The 15260-nt window shown below is 36.5% G+C and overlaps 1 protein-coding gene across 1 annotated transcript; it reads right to left on the bottom strand.

The window, feature by feature from the left end:
• Positions 1 to 206: 206 nt before the first annotated feature.
• LOC114719874 (uncharacterized) lies at positions 207 to 4133 on the bottom strand. Its single transcript, XM_028905444.1, has 4 exons — positions 3918 to 4133; positions 3022 to 3707; positions 724 to 842; positions 207 to 645 (listed from the first exon to the last, which is right to left on the bottom strand). Exons 1-2 carry the CDS (start codon positions 4131 to 4133, stop codon positions 3030 to 3032), a joined length of 894 nt encoding a protein of 297 aa, XP_028761277.1. The 3' UTR covers positions 207 to 645; positions 724 to 842; positions 3022 to 3029.
• Positions 4134 to 15260: the final 11127 nt, after the last annotated feature.

The raw sequence follows: 15260 nt of genomic DNA, 5'->3' as shown, positions 1-15260 counted from the left end.
ATGATTACTAATAATTAAATGAACACAATGATATATATAAATATATGAATGATCCAACATTAACAACATCCAATCCAAATACATTCAATAGTCTAAACACAAAATTGACAATCACAAATCAAGTCTGAAATAGATGCAGAAATCTCTAAATCTAGAAATCTCTAACACAAATCAAACACAAATTTAGACCGATAACTCCCCTATTAGGTCCTTGAGCTCAAGCTTTGTCTTCCATTACCAAAAGGCTAAGGGTTTAGCCTCTCATGTCTTCAAACCGATCGCAATCACTTTAGGAATGAACAGCCATGGTTGATACTAAAAATGGGGTTGGAAAAATGGAGAAGAAGGTGGTTGAAGTGGTTTAATCGGTTCAGAAATGTAGAAAATGATGAAGAGGTGAAGAAAAATGGAGGTTTTGGGTGTAGGATCAATAAAGACTTGAGAGTAAATGCTGGTGGCTCAACCCTCTGCAAATCTACAGAATGGGAGTGTGTCTTTTGTGGTGGCTGCCCCCCTCAAGTGTAGGAGCTCAGAAACCTATTCCAAAACGCACAGCTTCATTAACACATTCTGGTCGTGACCTCAGGAGTGTTAGGTCGCGACTTGGGGTACCAGGTCACAACTTCATAAGTGTCATGTTGTGACCTAGGAAGACAAAGAGCATTCAATATTGACTTAGTTCCAAAACGCGTAGTTTCATTAAAAGGGCATCCAGGTCGCTACCTCAGCAATCCATGTCGCGACCTGGGGAGGCAGAACACTCCAAACTCGTGTTTTGGTCCTTATAACATTATTGCTCCATCAATGCTTTATCTTTGGGTCTTAGGTCCTTCTCCAATTGCCTGAAAATCACAAGAAGGGAGCTTTGTAAATACTAACAAATTACAGATCAAGGCAATTACAATTAAGGAAGGAGAATTGACCTTTTTTACCTTTTAAACAGCAAAATGCAATGCATGAACCAATATAATCAAAAAGCTATAAATGCATGCATAATAAGGGTAAAAGTGTTGCAAAACATCAGAAAATACTTGAAAAAACCATATAAAGATAGGGTTCTATCACTCCCCCACACTTGAACCTTTGTACTCTTAGACAAAGACTTGAATCATTCCAAAGAAAGTACAGGCACAATCAAGAAAACCAGTATGTTCAAAAATGATCTTAAGAACTAAATAATCAACACCCTTTAGGAAAACAAAAAAGATAACATGAACAATACCAAGTAATTAGATACAAAATGCAATTGACTCTAAATACATGAACAACAGAGATTCACTCAAGGGATACAAGTATTTAACTCACTCTTCTCTCCTCATTGGGGTTCTTTTCACTCAAAATTCAAATAGTAAACATCCTACCATAAGTTTGTAATAACTCTAAAATCTCCACTACCATTTAACATTCATATAAAGAATCAAGAGGGCTTTTAGGGTTGTAATGATGAAAATGCTAGATGGAATGGAAATATGGTCAAATCGAGTGTCGAGGATTAAAGAGATGTGAGTCAATTATCATCTATTCTTAGACAAAGAAGCTTAGATTCTAACCTTCTACCACCAAAGGAATACCTTATTCAATTTTATTCTAATGCTATAGCTTATGTACATAAATATGTACTTCTTTTTCTTTTTCTTTTTTTTTCACTTTTCTTTTCTTCTTGCTTTCTTTCCTTCTTCTTTTTACTTTTTTTTTAAACTGATATTCCCAATGAAAACCCATGAAGGTTAGGAAATCGCAAATGTAAAGATAAAATTAACTTAGATAAAAATTGTGGTTCAAACACTCAAGATGTAAATGAAATGAAGGAAAATGAAGGATCAAAAGGGGTTGAATAATGGATAGATGTTTGTGGATTGTGTTTGAGTAAAAAGGTGTAGAAAGAATGCTTCTATCGTATTTAAAAATCATAAATGCACACGTAATTTTGACCAAGAGCTAAAACAAGTTCTAGAGGATGCAAACCAATGAATAATCACTCAATTTAGGAATTAAGGCTCAAGAATATCCTTCCAAGAAGGGTTTCATATCTCAATTACTCATACAAGAAGTTTCAATCAATATGCATTAGTCACAAGGCATTAGGATATTATTACAAAAGCAACCCATAAGATAAGGATTAAAAAAAATCAAAATAATCACTTAAGAACATACTTGAATCTCAAAAGTGACTATAAAGTCTTAGAGAAATCATTTTCAAAATCTATTATTCTTAAAAGTCCAAGGATGGGCATGATTTTCAAGAAAAACTGTTTGACGCAATGAGGGTAGATTAAAAAGGTAGTGGTTTGCTTGAAAAAGATGCAAAGGGTGCTTAAAAAAATTCCTCCTACATAGCATTACAAAAAGCAAATAGAAGGAAAGTGATACACAGCAAAAGAGGCCAGGTTGTGACCTGAAATCAGTGAGGTCGCGACCTGAATACACAGAGAGCACTAAGTCAGGGACAGGAGGTTGAGGTCGTGACTAGGAGGAATAAGTGAGGTCGCGACCTGAATACACAGAAAGTCCTCCCTATTAAAACCACATCTCAGGTCGCGACATGAAGCAGTGAGGTCGCGACGTGGCTTAAGCAATTTCAATCAGTAAAACCTTTTCAGCAAGCACCAAAACAGTCAAAGATGATCCAATTCACAGTAATTCACCATCTAAAATCAATTCAAAGCTAAAGAATGATGATGAAAGATTGAATTTCAAAAATTTTATTTTATTTTTTCAAAAATTGAAGCAAACACAGGAGCAATCAAAAATTATCAAATAACTCCCTCACCCACACTTAAGCGCGGCAGTGTCCTCACTGCATGACCAAGCAAGCCATTAAGCACAAAGGAAGACGGGCATAAGACAAAAACAGAAAGGGAAAAATTATTGAATTGAAAAGTGACAACCTAATTTAAGCTAAAATACTTTTCCTACTGGTCGGCTCTCTCCCCCACACTTATCTCACTAACATATGCAATAAGCAAATCAATCAAAACAAAGCAAAACATGGTAAACAAGATAGGTAAAGAAAGAAGTGACTTGAGGTGTCATGGAGGCTGATAGCTCTCCTTGAAGAAACGAAGACGCTCCTTTTTTACTTGGAAGAACTGGCCTTCAGCATCCCTCATTACAACCTTCCTATGCTGGCATGTTGACTGAACTTCAAAGGGTCCAATCCATTTGGCCCTTTTCTCAGCTTTAGGCGTCTGATAAGTGGACAGCATAGCCCACACCTCAGCACCAGATTTAATCTTTACAGCCTCCTCAGGAGTTAATAGGAAAGGGTCTTCATAGACCAGATCAATGACCGTGTAGTGGTCAATGGAGAGAGGAGGGAAAGTGGCAGAGGGTGTCTTAATTTTCTTCTTCGCCTTAGAACAAAGCTTGAGAGATGTAGGCTTTTTACTCTCTTTCTCAGAATCCACTTTCTTGCTATCCGTAGGAGTAACCACTGTCTCTTGATTAGCTTTCTTAGTTGAGGGTGTAGAGACGGTAGAGTGGAGGGCAACTGGAGTTATAACTGGTCCATGCACAACATTCAGGGCACGCAGCTCCCTGAAAAGGTTGAAGCACTTCTTCTTCTTAGAAGTCTTTGCAGCTTTACTAACACTTGCATTAACATAAAAAACAAGGCCTTTCTCGAGTTCAAGAGGGTTAGTAGAAGACTTCCTAAGTGTATTATTAGTGATAGTAGAATTAGATGGAGTGGGATGGGTGTAATCTAACTAATAAAAAGTAGAACAACTCACGTCACTACCATTTAAGAGGGAAGGGGAAGCAGAGTCAGAAGCAGGGGATGAAACATGCATTTTATGAACATTATGAAGCTCATCAATGAACAACCCATCAATAAAATTAACATCACACATAGAATAGTCTTCATGTGGTTATTTCATTTGTTCATGCATATTGAAATAAGCAAATTTATCCCTAACAGACATAGTGATAGACCCATTTTGCATGTCAATGTTAGTATTAGCAGTTCTTAGAAAGGGCCTACCCAAAATTAAGGTCCCATCCCCACCTTGTTCATTAGGCATATCCAAGACATAAAAATTAGCAGGGATAACTAAGTCTATGGCTTTCATTAGGATATCCTCTAAGAAGCCATATGGGTACCTCATGGTCCTATCAGCTAACTGGAGCATCATGGTGGTAGGTTTAAGACTTTTGATTTGTAAGGACTCATACATTGACCTAGGCATAACATTAATGATAGCACCTAAATCAAGTAAAGCCTTAGGAAAAGTTGTCCTACCTACAGTACAAAGTATAGTGAAGGAAACAAAGCAGACACACTAGAGGGCAACTGTACTATTTCATTAGGTTTAAACCTCCTCTTATGTGTGCACAACTCTTTTAAAACTTTGGCATACTTAGGGATCTTTTTAATCAGTTCAAGCAAGGGTATATTCACTTCAACTTTTCTGAAAGTCTCAAGCAACTCATTATCTTGCTTTTCATTAGCAATTTTTATACTTTTCAAGTAAGAGTGAGGAAAAGGGAGTTCATTGAGATTTACCTCCTTACCTTCATTGCTTAAGGCTCTATGAGTGCTTGTTTCCGCTTTGTCTTTCCTTTGTTTGCCCTTACATTTTAATCCTTCCATAGTGTTTTCCTCCTCTTAAGCATCTTTATTCTCTTTGGATCTCTTCCTCATCAAAAGCTCCTACTCTTTTGAACTTTCAGATTTGCCCAACTTCATAGAAGTGAGGGAAGGGCTCTCTATTTCTTGCTCAGATTTATCTTCATCTGCCTTATCACCTTCAAAGTGGACCTTCTGCCACTTCTCAAGTATATAGCATTAAGTGCCTTAGGATTGATCACTGTGTCAGAAGGAATACTTCCTCCACTTTTGGCTTGCATGTCATTGACTGTATTAGACAGTCGGGTCAAATGACTGGTGATATCAATATTTTTCAGAGTGAGCTCCTCTAATTTCTTGTGAACATCTGAGTTGTCCTTTTACATTCCTTGCAAGATAGTGGTTATGGAGACGAACTTATCATCGCTCTCCTTCATTTGCCCCTCAATGTTTGTCATCTGGGCCACCATGCTCTTCAATAATCAGGCTGTTTCATCCTCCTTTTGTGGTTGAGACACCATAGTGTTAGGTGGTGCTGTCACTACGGCTCTTAAGGAATCTTGAAAGTTTCTTGAAGAGGCCCTGAACTAATTTCCTTGGAATTGATTTGGCCTATTCGCTCCCCCACCCCATCTAAGCTTTAGGTGATCTAGGGTCCCTTTTCTGATATTACCCCTCTCTCTTGGTATATGGCATTCACTTCTTCGCCTGGCCCAGGGCAATTCTGAGTTGTGTGCATCGGGGAGTCACAAACCCCACAACTTGTAGCCACTAAAGCAAGAGACTGTGGCTTGTTGGAGCGGAGACTTTCAACAGTGTTTGCTATCACATCCGACAATAGGGTAAATTAGGAATAAGGAATATTCCTAAGTAATTAAGGGTCAAAAATGACAAGGATAAATAGAAGAATTTTGGTGGAAATGATTATTATGATTTTCCAAGACAATTATGAAAGTTTGGCTAATTAAGAAAAATTGGTCAAAGATAATTTTGGAAAAATGTTTCCAAGTCTTGAAAAATTAAGAAAAAATAAGGATAATATCCTTTGAGAATTATATGGGATTATAAAATTGGTTTCATGACCAAATTACCCCTTAGAGAAATTACAAAGAAATTTAAGGACGATTTAAGCCAGTTTAAGGCCTTTTATTTGGAAAATTCCAAAAAAATATTGGGAAAGAGAATAAAATCCCAAAAAAATTCCTATGATGTCCCAAGCAATTATAAGAAATTATGGGATTAAAAAGACACCCTCAAATATCCAAGATTTTTCCTAATTATTTGGACAAGTGGAAAAATCAATAATGAGAAGGAAAATAGTTTTCCTTTTTATTTAATTAATGGAAAATTGAGTTTGATATGAAGAGGGCATTTTGGGAAGAGAAAAATGAGGAGAATAATTTATGGATCTAATAGAAAATAATTACAAAGGCTAGAGTACTGTAATTATGGAAAAGAAATTAAACTCGGAGTAAAAGTGCACCGGTAAAGTGAAGACTAGAGTCTTGCACTTTACTTGGCTCACAAGTTGCCACTTGTCAAGCTCCTATTAGAGAGTAATTAAGCTTTCCAAGTGTCAAGCATTAAGTGGAGAGGATCTTGACTCTGAAATTTAATTACATTATGATTTACTTAATTAAGAGAGAAGTTTCAAGACTAAGTAGGAAGATGACACCTGGCTTTGCATTTATGATGGTTGTTGGGATATTTTGTGCACTTAATTGAGCTCTACCTCCCCCTAAATCAGATGGAGTTTCAGCCAAGGAGAGACCAAGAGAGAAAAGAGTGAGCTTGAAGGGAAATCAAGAGAAAAGCAAGCTACTTTGATCTTCCAACTAAGATTCAAGCTTGGTAAGTTGTTCTAAGATGATTCCTTGCTTGTTTACTTAAGTTGTATGGTTGGAAAATTTTGTTTATCCTCCTCTTAGTTGTTGGCCAAAATGATCTTTATGTAGGGGAGGAAGTTTTGTTGTTCAAACTTGTTAAAACACTTCAAATCTTGGTTATTTCAAGTGGTTACAAGTGGCTGTATGCTGTTTTTGAAGAGATTTCTTTATTGTTTCTCAAGAGGTACTGTTCGGCCAAGGCAAGAGCTGTACCCTAGGATGAGTTTTTCAATGTTTTGAGGCTTCCATTGTGTTCAAAATGGAAAATGGTGTAGGATGAACCTAAAAAACAAAGGCTAGAAGCATTAAAGCCAAAGTTGTAATTTTTAGAAAATGAACCCTATGGTTCGGCGAAGCTAAAACTGGAAGAGGGAGTTTTATTTCCAAGTATATATTTGGAATCTACATGAAAAATCATATAGGAATGAGCTAAGAGGGAATTCTTAGGGTTAAGAAAATAAACTCTAAAAATTCTAACAACAAAAATGGAAGCTTTAAGGAGTTTAGGAGTTACTTGAATTATGTTGTTAATTTTATATGGAATGGTTGGTAACCTTACTGTCCTTTTTGTGATATATCATGATTAGGGTTTGTTAATTGTGGAGAAGAGGAAGAAGGTCAAAGAATCAAGAGCATTTGGATTAAGATAGTAAGATTTAATTAACTTTAATGTTGATTGTTGCATTGATTGCTATGCAATTTCATGTGCTATTATATGGTTGAGCTAGATGATGATGATGATGATTGTGTAACTATACTCCTTGCTTTAAGTGCCTTGGCTATTGCATGTTAGAGTGCTACATGTATGAGGTAAAATAGTTCCCTATTAATAGCAAAAGGTTGGAATGCTTGTAATTGATGTTGATATTTTGGTTTATTGATCTTGCTACTGGGATTTCATTGAAATCTTATCCCCCATATGTAACCTAACATTTTAGGGACTGAATCATCAAAAAGGAGGCTGCAAATCCAAGGATAAATATGGTGATGAACCATGAGGAAATATTTATATTTGGTTATGTATAAGTATGTTGGTGTTGTAATCCCTAAGTAGGACGTCAAATTAGATTTCGTCATGAAATTTGGTATGCTTAAAGTTCACGTCATGAGCTTTAAATCAATAGGTAGCATGTTAAAAATGACCAACTATACGATTTTTAATGATTTTTTAAAGTTAAGGTCCAGAATCTGGAAAAAGAGTTTTTACCAAAAAGACAGAGGTGACTTTTACAAAAACCTGACAATTTTCTAAATAGAATTGGTTCACAAGATTATTTTTTCTTGAAATAACATTCAAAGAGATTTCTATAGAATTTTGAACCACTCCATTTCAATTTTTCTAGATTAAGTTATGAATTTCTGAAGTTGGACCAGAAAACTGGATTTTTACCCGATGAACAGTAAAAATCCGAAAATCAGCGTTTTTCTAATATGGTCTGAAATGATTTTAATCAAACTCTAAGTTTCCCTTATAGTAAGGTGTAACATTTGCAAGCTTGAACATATCTTGTGCTAGTTTGACCAACAGTGGATCCCTTTCAGTTTTGTGGTCCCTTGGATCCCTTGAGCCTACATATTGTCGGTTAAGAGCAAAAGTTTTAATCAATTCCCATGCAGCCCGTGGTTCCATATTCTCCACAGATCCATTTGCAGCGGCATGCAAGACTTGGGCATCGTATGTCAACAACCCATTGTAGAAATACTGTACCAAGTGTTCCTCAAGAATTTGATGGTTGGGACACCAAGTAAGCATTTCTTGAAATTGGCTCTAGTATTCGAAGAATGACTTGAATGGTTCTTGCTTAGCTGCAGAAATTTCCTTCCCAGTAGCTAAGATCTTGATGGAGGGAAAATACTTGTCTAAGAATGCTTTCTTCAGACTAGTCCAAGATTCATAAGCGTTGTCCACATAGAGCGGTAGGTTCATGTATCATTCTTTCGCTTTTCTCTCTAAGGATAGGTGAAACACCTTCCACATAACATCATCGATGCTTGCCCCTACTAGCTTCATGGACAAGCACTGCATGTAGAGTCCGGAGATGAAGGTACAGATTTTCTCCTGCAAGACCATGAAATTTGGGTAGTAAGTAGATCAATTAACCTTTAATTTCAAAATCTGCATTAAAAGTAGGAAAAACACCAGGCATAGGATCAAAATTTCTATCAAATTGAGTTAATTCCTTGATAGTTCTACCCCTAGGTTGTCCAGGGATTCTATTCTAGCCATTATTCTCTCCCTGCTCCTCATGACCACCATTATTAGGTCTATTATGATTGTCATTCCCATTCTCACCATTCGGAGGTATTTCAACCATGATTTCCTCTTCTACTTCCTAACTCTCACTAGATGAATGGGATTGGTCTCATAAAAGAAGTGGGCCACGAGATCCTGTATGTCTACCTCTCTTACCTCTACGTGCTCTAGGCATGCACAATTACTCAAAATCAAGTACAAATAGAGTGAAAGAGAAAAGTAGTGTCAAAACTTTGATATTTACCAAGTGTATATTTCAAAACTAAGACAAACTCAATGATTTCAAATAATGCTCAGTGAGTTTGAGGTGTATGAAGTGCTATACACTCTCAAAGTATGTGCATAAAATAAGGCTATGCAAAAGAACAAGTCTGGACACTTAGAAAAAAGTTTTCAGCGTAAAACCAGGTTAGGTCGCAACTTGAAGTATCCAGGATGTGACTTGAGGTCACAGAGAGCAACCTTGAAAGAAAAAGGAACTGAGGTCGCGACTTAAACAGACCGAAAGCAAAACTAGAAAACAGAAGGTTAAGGTCGTGACAAGCCACAAGTCAGGTCGTGACTTAAACTCTTCGGTCGCGACTTCAAGTCACGGAGAGCTACTTTCGCAAAACCTTTGAAAAAATTCACTGAGTACTTTAACCAAATGCTCAACAACTATGCACAAAGTTCAAAACTTCAAGCAATTAGCCAAAACACTCAGGATCAAGTAAGAACAAAATGCAAAATGCTGTGCAAGAATGCAAATGCCAAAGTATCGAAAAACAAGATATTTGTTTCTACTTGCAAAAAATTTTATGCTATGAAATGCAGAAGCTAAGTTCAAAAACTAAAACTCAACGAGAATTGACCCAAATCACAATGATATGGAAAACCAATTACTAGGGAACCAATTTCTTGGCTCCCCAGCAACGGCACCATTGATCGGATCGATATGTCACCTTCCGGGTCATCAAAATTGTGATTGCACCAGATAATGTAGTATAAGATGCAACCAATCATTTTTCTTGAGGAGCGCTTTATTGGAAAACTATCTAGTCTAAATTGGTAATAAAAAACATGATGATTTGGGTAAAGAAAAAAGGGATTTTCAACTGTTTAAGGGTGGTGCAATAAATATAAAATGCAGAGAATTAGAAGTTTTTGATATTTTAATTGAATAAAGAAATGTTTTGGATTAAAAGGGAATTATGATTAAACAGTCTCTTGATAATGAAAACTCAGCTATCACTGCTTTTTAAAATGATTGGGAGTTTTAGAAAGTCTCTAAGTCTGAAGAAAACCCCAAGTAATCACTTGGGTCCAATGTCTTGATTAATAAAAACTCACTTTAATCAAAGTTCATTAACATCTCTTAAAACATTGTTAGAAACCACTTAGAGTGTAGATGAACGGATGATGCAAATGTCCTCACAAAGTCAATCGACAATCATTGAATACTAAGCACACAGATTAATCACCTATGATCACTAATAATTAAATGAACACAAGGATTCAAAACTGATATATATAAATATATGAATGATCCAACATTAACAGCATCTAATCCAAATACATTCAATAGTCTAAACACAAAATTTACAATCATAAATCAAGTCTGAAACAGATGCAAAAATCCCTAAATCTAGAAATCTCTAACACAGAATCAAACACAAGTTTAGACCGATAACTCCCTTATTAGGTCCTTGAGCTCAAGCTGTGTCTTCCATCACCAAGAGGCTAAGGTTTTAGCCTCTCATGTCTTCAAACCGATCACAATCCCTCCAGGAATGAACAGCTATGGTTGATGCTAAAAATAGGGTTGGAAAAATGGAGAAGTTGGTTGAAGTGGTTTGATCGGTTCAGAAATGCAAAAAATGATGAAGAGGTGAAGAAAAATTGAGGTTTTGGGTGTAGGATCAATTGAGACTTGACCAACCCTCTGCAAATCTGTAGAATGGGAGTGTCTTTCGTGGTGGCTGCCCCCCTTAGGTGTAGGAGCTCAGAAACCCATTCCAAAATGCACAGCTTCACTTAACGCACTCAGGTCGCAACCTCAGGAGTGTTAGGCCGCGACTTGGGGTACCAGGTCGAGACTTCATAAGTGTCATGTCGCGACCTGGGAAGACAGAGAACATTCAGTCTTGATTTAGCTCCAAAACGCGTAGTTTCATTAAAAAGGCATCCAGGTCGCGACCTGGGGAGGCAGAACACTCTAAACTCTTGTGTTTTGGTCCTTGTAATATTGTGGCTTCATCAATGCTTTATCTTGGGTCTTAGGTCCTTTTCCAATTGCCTGAAAATCACAACAAGAGAGCTTTGTAAAGACTAACAAATTACAGATCAAGACAATTACAATTAAGAAAGGAAAATTAACCCTTTTTACCCCTTAAACAGCAAAATGCAATGCATGAACTAATGTAATCAAAAAGCTATAAATGCATGCATAATGAAGATAAAAGTATTGCAAAACATCAAAAAATACTTGAGAAAACCATATAAAGATAAGGCTCTATCACCAGGCTCTTGGAGATTGTTTGAGACCATAGAGGGATTTATACAATCGGCATGCCCTTTTTGAGTCTTCATGTTCTGCAAGTCCTTCGAGTACTTTCATGTACACTTCTTCTTCAAGGTCTCCATTCAAAAATGCGTTCTTTACATCTAATTGATAGAGTGGCCAATCAAGGTTGGCTGCTAAGGACAACAATATCCTTATAGTATTCAATTTTGCCACTGATGCAAATGTTTCTTGATAGTCAATCCTCTCTGTTTGAGAAAACCCTTTTATCGCCAATCTTTCCTTGAATTTTCTTATTGATCCGTCGAGATTGTATTTAATTGTGAAGACCCACTTACATCCCACAGCTTTTTTCCCAAGAGGGAGACTCACTACTCTCCATGTTTGATTTTTATCAAGAGCTTTCAGTTCCTCATTACCTTCCATCTAGGGTCCTTAACCACTTCATTAAGAGTAGATGGAATCTGTTCTTTGTCAATCCTGGTGACAAAACTTTTCATACATGGAGATAGTCTATTGTAAGAAACAAAATGACTAATAGGATGTAGAGCGCACTGTCTTACCCTTTTTCTTAGAGCAATTGGCCACCCAAGGTCTTCATGATCTAGAGTTTGGGTTGACTCTTGACATTGCTTAGAACTAGAAGGACCCCTACTGTTTGGTATATGTTGTTCCTCAGGTTGATCAATTTATGCATCAGATTCTTCCTCAGCCACGTCCTGTATTGCATCATTAGGCACTTTACTAGGAGTAGGAGCATAGAAGTTGGTCTCGAGTTGAGAGGAATCTATGTAGCTTCGGTCCTCAAGGTTTCAAGTTGACTGGAGGTCTGTTCAGAATCTGTTTTAGGGTTAGAGATGCTATTACAAGTTCAGGAATAATTTCTTCAGGTGCTAGGGTAATAAAGTGGTTTATGTCAGGTTTATCTGAGGTTAGGAACTCCCATTCACTGAGCTTCTCGCCCTGAATGGGAGATCCAGGATAAAAGGCTTGGGTTTCAATAAACTTAATATCCATTGTAATAAAGAATTTTCATAGGGATGGGGAGTAGCATTTGTAACCCTTTTGAGTATATGAGTACCCTAAAAAGATGCATTTAAGAGCTCTAGGATCAAGTCCCCCCCCAAAATATCTGTGATGAGTATAAACAATGCAGCCAAAGACTTTAAAAAGAAGATCATGAGTTAAGGAATTGGTAGGGTAGGATTTATAGAGGAGGCTTATTGGGGTTTGGTAATTAAGGGTCTTAGAAGGATGTCTGTTTATCAAGTGTACTAAAGTAAGAATTGTTTTCCCCTAATATTGTTTAAGAATATTGTGAGTGAACATGAGTGATCGGGTAACTTCTACGATGTGCCTATTTTTGGGCTCAGCTGTCCCATTTTGTTGGGGAGTATCAACACAAGTAGTTTGATGAATGATTCCATGGTCTCTTAGGTAGTTTTAAATTGTATGGCTCATGTACTCACATCGATTGTCACTACGGAGGGTGAGGATTGGCGTTTGAAATTATGTTAGGATCATTTTGTGAAACTTCATAAAAATGGCAGGTAGATTAGATTTTTCTTTCATTAGGAATACCCAGGTTAGGTGTGTGTGATCATCAATAAAAGTGACAAACCATTTTGCATAGGTGAGTGAGAGTGTCTGAGAAGGTCCCCAAATATCACTATGAATAAGTTGAAAGGGTTTTGAATATTGATGAGAGCGTGGTTTATAGGTGGCTTTGGTTTGTTTGGAAAATTGACAAACTTCACAGGTAACAGAAAAATCAATCTTATTCAAAAGATGAGGGAACATTGTTGACATATAACGGAAATTAGGATGTCCTAATCTATAGTGTCATAACAATGCATCTTTATTTTCTAGAGTAGCAGAAAAAACTGAAGACAACTTCACATTATTTGAGATAGCATCCTTGAAGCTTCTTTCTTGGACTTCCAAACAGTAGAGGTCTTCAAGTATCTCAGCTGTGCCAATTGTCTTCCCTTGCTTCAGATCCTGAAAAACACATTTAGTGGCAGAAAAGTGAACATCATAGTTTTGATTCTAAGTCATAGTTATTACAAATAGCAAACTGCATTTTAGTCCAGATGTATAAAACACATTGTACATAATTATTTCAGGAGTTATATATGCTATTCCAAGCCCTTCAACTCTTAAGGCTTTACCATATGCTACTTTAACAGAGATGTTCATAGGGCACGGTCTAATATCAGTCAAAAGCTCTTAGTTATCGGTCATGTAATTGGTTGCCCCTAAATCCACAATCCATAATCTTGAATGATGTATGTTAGTTTTTAGTGCCAGAATAGTTTTACCTGTATGGCCAATATACCCAACTGCAAGGGTGGTCTTTTTTGTGTCATGTTTTTCAAGAAACTTCCTAAGTAAGTCTAATTCTTCTTTGCTAAATTCTGGTTCGTTCTTGCTGTCAACAAATCCAAAATAGCCTCGACCATCTTGTCTTCCTTTCTTCAAGGGCTTGCCATGCAATTTCCAACATGTCTCCCTAGTGTGCCCATTTTTTCTGCAGTGATCACACCATTTATTTTGTCTCTGAGTCATCTCGATAGGCTCCTTTTGATGCAAGAGCATTTGGCTAGTTGGATTCTATTGTTAAGTCAGTGGAAGTGAGCTTTTTTCTGCTTTCTTCATTCCTCACAGTAAAGAATACTTCCAATAGAGGTTGTAGGGAGTCAAGTCCCATAATTCTTCCCCGTGCTTCTTCAAACAAGGCATCCAATCCCAGTAGAAATTTGAAGATCCTTTTTTCTTCTTTTATTTTTGCATATAGGGCTATATCTCCAGTGTTAGGATTATAGTTTTGATGATAACAAAGTCAGATTAATTTAGTTAAGTATGGTGATCGATCATCTGATCGATCAAACGTTTATCGCTAAGGTTACAGATAATTGTTCAGGTGTAAATCAGTTTTATAGTAGGTATTTTGATCGAAGAACTATCCGATAAGTAGTTAATCGATAAAATGATCGATTATCTCTAACATGGAAATCACACAAGGTTACCGTTAATTATCGATCACCTGATCGATAACATCAGATAAACAATCGAGTTACTGATAAAGAGAACCAAATCTGAAGTGCATTTATCGATCACATGATCGATAAATAAATTATCAATAACGACTTCGATAAGAGGTAACACACTCTATTCGTTCTGCACATTTACTCTGTTTATCATTTATCGATCATATTTTCGATCACTTGTTTATCGATCACATGATCGATCATTATGCTCTAACTCTGAATGCAGGTAATCATCTTAACTGCTGGATCGATAACCTTATCGATCATAAAATTATCAATCACATGATCGATAATCAATGTCGTTATCTACTCATATTTAGTTTTTCTGCAACCACATTATCGATAACATTATCGATAATTTAACTTGTTTGCATATTATCTTTTCACATAACATGATCGATAAAGAGTCTAAGGATTGCTATATTCGCATTAACTTATGTTGAACCATTTTTCGATCATCTAATCGATCATTGACTTTTCGGTAATATGATCGATCATTCGATTTCTTGAAACTCATGTTTTCACAAAACGTGATCGATAATCAGTTTCTTCACCTTACAGGATTAAATTTCTTTTCTCACTTTATCGATCACTTGTTCAAACATTCATTGATCGATCACCTGTTCGATCATTCCAGATAGTATGTGTCTTTCAATGAATATTCTTACTCATGGTTTATCGATAACCTTATCCATCACCCTTTTATCGATAAGTTGTTCGATCATCTGTGACTAAAGTTTCATTTCAATAACATTTGAATTATCAATAATCTGTTCGATCAACAAGTGTTCGATCACTTGTTCGATCATGGAACGATTTCCGTTTACTATGATAATTCTTAAAGTCAATGATCCAACACTTGATCGATAATTTCTTTGAACTAATTCGAGAAGCTTTCATTCATTTTATCGATAACTTGTTCGAACAATAAGTAATCGATCACCACTTCGATCAACATACCCAGAAAGTCTTTCTGCTCTTTCTACAGACAAATCATTTCGAC

The sequence above is a fragment of the Neltuma alba genome, unplaced genomic scaffold (assembly GCF_004799145.2).
Source record: "Neltuma alba isolate B1F8T4 unplaced genomic scaffold, ASM479914v2 tig00002193_pilon, whole genome shotgun sequence".
Taxonomy (NCBI): Eukaryota; Viridiplantae; Streptophyta; class Magnoliopsida; order Fabales; family Fabaceae; genus Neltuma; species Neltuma alba.
Note: the sequence above shows the minus strand (reverse complement) of the source record. Positions and strands in the feature narration are given on the sequence as shown.

Excerpts from the sequence above, each read along its gene's own strand:
- LOC114719874 (XM_028905444.1), bottom strand. The coding sequence starts at position 4,133 with ATGATGCTCCAGTTAGCTGATAGGACCATGAGGTACCCATATGGCTTC. Across the intron at positions 3,708-3,917 it reads ATGGGTCTATCACTATGTCT|TTAGATTACACCCATCCCAC; the intron begins GTTAGGGATAAA and ends ACTTTTTATTAG.